This window comes from Phaethon lepturus, unplaced genomic scaffold (assembly GCF_000687285.1).
Source record: "Phaethon lepturus isolate BGI_N335 unplaced genomic scaffold, ASM68728v1 scaffold47688, whole genome shotgun sequence".
Classification (NCBI taxonomy): Eukaryota; Metazoa; Chordata; class Aves; order Phaethontiformes; family Phaethontidae; genus Phaethon; species Phaethon lepturus.
In genome coordinates, this window is record NW_010560680.1 from 7,614 (window position 1) to 10,042 (window position 2,429).

The window sequence follows — 2,429 nt, forward strand, 5'->3', positions numbered from 1 at the left end:
GCTTGGTTATTTGGCTGACACTGGAGAGTTATGCATGTTTGCTGGTGATGACTGAGAGGGGGCCTTGAAAACCATTAACTGTAACCCTGAAACAGGGCTGGAGGGTGGCAGTTTCCTCCAAGGGGAGGCATGTGTCAAGAAGGGCACTGCCTAGGGAATAACTAGCTGCTCAAAAAGGATGTAGAAGTGCCCCATGCTTGTATGGGGGTTGTGCTGTGGCTCTTAATATTCCACAGGTGTGTATGTGTGCTTGTCATTAACGTGGGTATAAACGTGACACAGCATTCTTGTCCTGAGGTGAGCAATGCATGTTTTGAGATTTGGCTGCACCTAGGCTGCCTCTCTGACCCTAGTTTTTTTTTCTCTCTCCCCACCACCGCAGGCTCGGGCCCAAGCGGAGGCCCTCCACATTGGGGATGTACACTTTTCTGTCAAGCCTGGTTCCAGCACCTCCTCTCCCAAGCTCCACTCCAGTGCCGCTGTGCACCGGCTCAAGAAAGACATCCGGCGATGCCACCGCATGTCCCGCCGCCCACTGCCCCGTCCAGATCCCCAGAACAGCGGGAGCATGGGTGGTGGGGCTGGCATCCGTCCGCCTGTCTCGCCCTTCTCGGAGACCGTCCGCATCATCAACCGTAAGGTGAAACCCCGTGAGCCCAAGCGCAGTCGCATTATCCTCAACCTCAAAGTCATTGACAAAGGTGGAAAGCCAACCAATGGGGCTGGGGGCCTGGCTCGGCCCAAGATCCCATCCCGAAACCGTGTCATCGGCAAGAGCAAAAAGTTCAGTGAAAGCGTCCTTCGCACCCAGATCCGCCACATGAAGTTTGGCTCCTTTTCGCTCTACAATAAGCCGTCCGCTGCGCCTGCCCCCTCTCTGGAGGGCAAAGGGGAGGCCGAAGGCTCCCAGGCAGCCTCCTGTGGGCTCATTATGGGCTCTACCCCCTATGATGCCCCCAGCTCCAGCTCTTCTGGCTGCCCGTCGCCTGCCCCCCACTCCTCCTCCGACCCAGATGATTCCCCTCCAAAGCTGCTCCCTGAGACCCTCAGCCCAGCCATCCCTGACTGGCGTGAGTCGGAGGTCCTCGACCTCTCGATCCCGCCAGAGTCAGCTGCCACCAGCAAGCGTTCTCCCCCAGGAGGGTGCAGCGGGGGGCAGACGCCTTCCTTGTCCCTTTCCTCTTCTGACCCGGAACAGGAGGCTGGCGACTGGCGTCCCGAGATGTCCCCTTGCTCTAATGTGGTGGTCACAGATGTCACCAGCAACCTCCTCACTGTCACCATCAAGGAGTTCTGCAACGCAGAAGATTTTGAGAAGGTGGCGGCAGGCAGTGGCGGAGGAGGCAGCAAGTGAGCAGCCAGGTCCCCCCACTCCAGTGGTGTGGGGGAGCTCTACCTGTGAGAAGTCGTGGTGCGAATGGCTGTCCTTAGTTCTCTCCTTCTCCCCTTGGTTGTCCTTCTGCCCTCACTGCCACCCTCCCTCCTCCTTTCCCCCTGCCCACTCCCTCTTGACTGGAGGCTGGAGCGTGTCAGTGAGAGGGGAGTGGGGGCACCCATTCCTGGGTGTTGCTGCCACTGGGAGGAGGCAGGGAGGGTCGTGGTGGGGCTGGGGAGTGGTTGTTTGTGCTTGAATGTGGTGTTGTCCAACGGGCAGTGGAGCCTTTGGGGATGAGAGATGGGTGAGTGTGTGTCTGTGTGCCTGTGGGGGTGGTGGGGAAGATGTTCTTCCCTCTCCTTCCCCTTCCATCTTTGACAAAAGCTGAAGAGCAGCTCCAGACCCTTGAGGGGAGGATGTAAGAGGATTGGAGCCCTCGCCCACTCCCCCCAAGCCTTTTCCAACAAATGTGCATGCAGTCTTTTCCATTCCTATGTTTTCCCCCTTGCCATGACTCCCATCCTGCCATCCTTCCCCTTCTTGGCCTGCGGCCTGGATCTGCCCTATCCTCTGCTGTCCTCATGGCAGTTGCTGATCCAGGTGCCCTCAGAGCAAGGGGGAGAGGGGCAGGTGAAGCAGCATGCCTGGAAGGTGCTTGAGACAAAGCTGGGGTGGTGGGGCATGCCCCACGCAGCATACACCCCATATTGGCTTCCCCTTTCCCTTGACTATTGGTGCTACCTTGGCAGTTGTATGGGTGCTTTCAGGTGCCCTGGTCCCTCCTCTTCTCCGGCATCTTCCAACTTGCTTAGCTCTGCACAGGGAAGGGAAGAAAAGGGCAGTCTGCTTCTGGCCCAGATCTTCCTCTTGGTGTTCATCACTTGCACTTGCTCGGGGGAGAGGGCATAAAACGCCCTTCCCCAGCCTTTCTGTGGTGGAAGTGGGAGTGGGCCGTGCATCCATCCTTCAGTTTGGGGGAAGATACTCCGACAGTGTGACGCTGCCCCAGCCGGGTGAGGCTGGTTTCCCGCTCTGTGTGTAACCTTCCCCTGAT

The 2,429-nt window shown here is 58.3% G+C and overlaps 1 protein-coding gene across 1 annotated transcript; it reads left to right on the top strand.

The window, feature by feature from the left end:
- Positions 1-382: 382 nt before the first annotated feature.
- On the top strand, positions 383-1,354 carry CBX6 (chromobox homolog 6; the record flags this gene model as incomplete). The annotated part of the gene is made up of 1 exon (XM_010293738.1): positions 383-1,354. A coding segment is annotated over one exon (972 nt), but the record flags the coding sequence as incomplete, so codon positions are not given.
- Between the last annotated feature and the right edge of the window lie 1,075 nt (positions 1,355-2,429).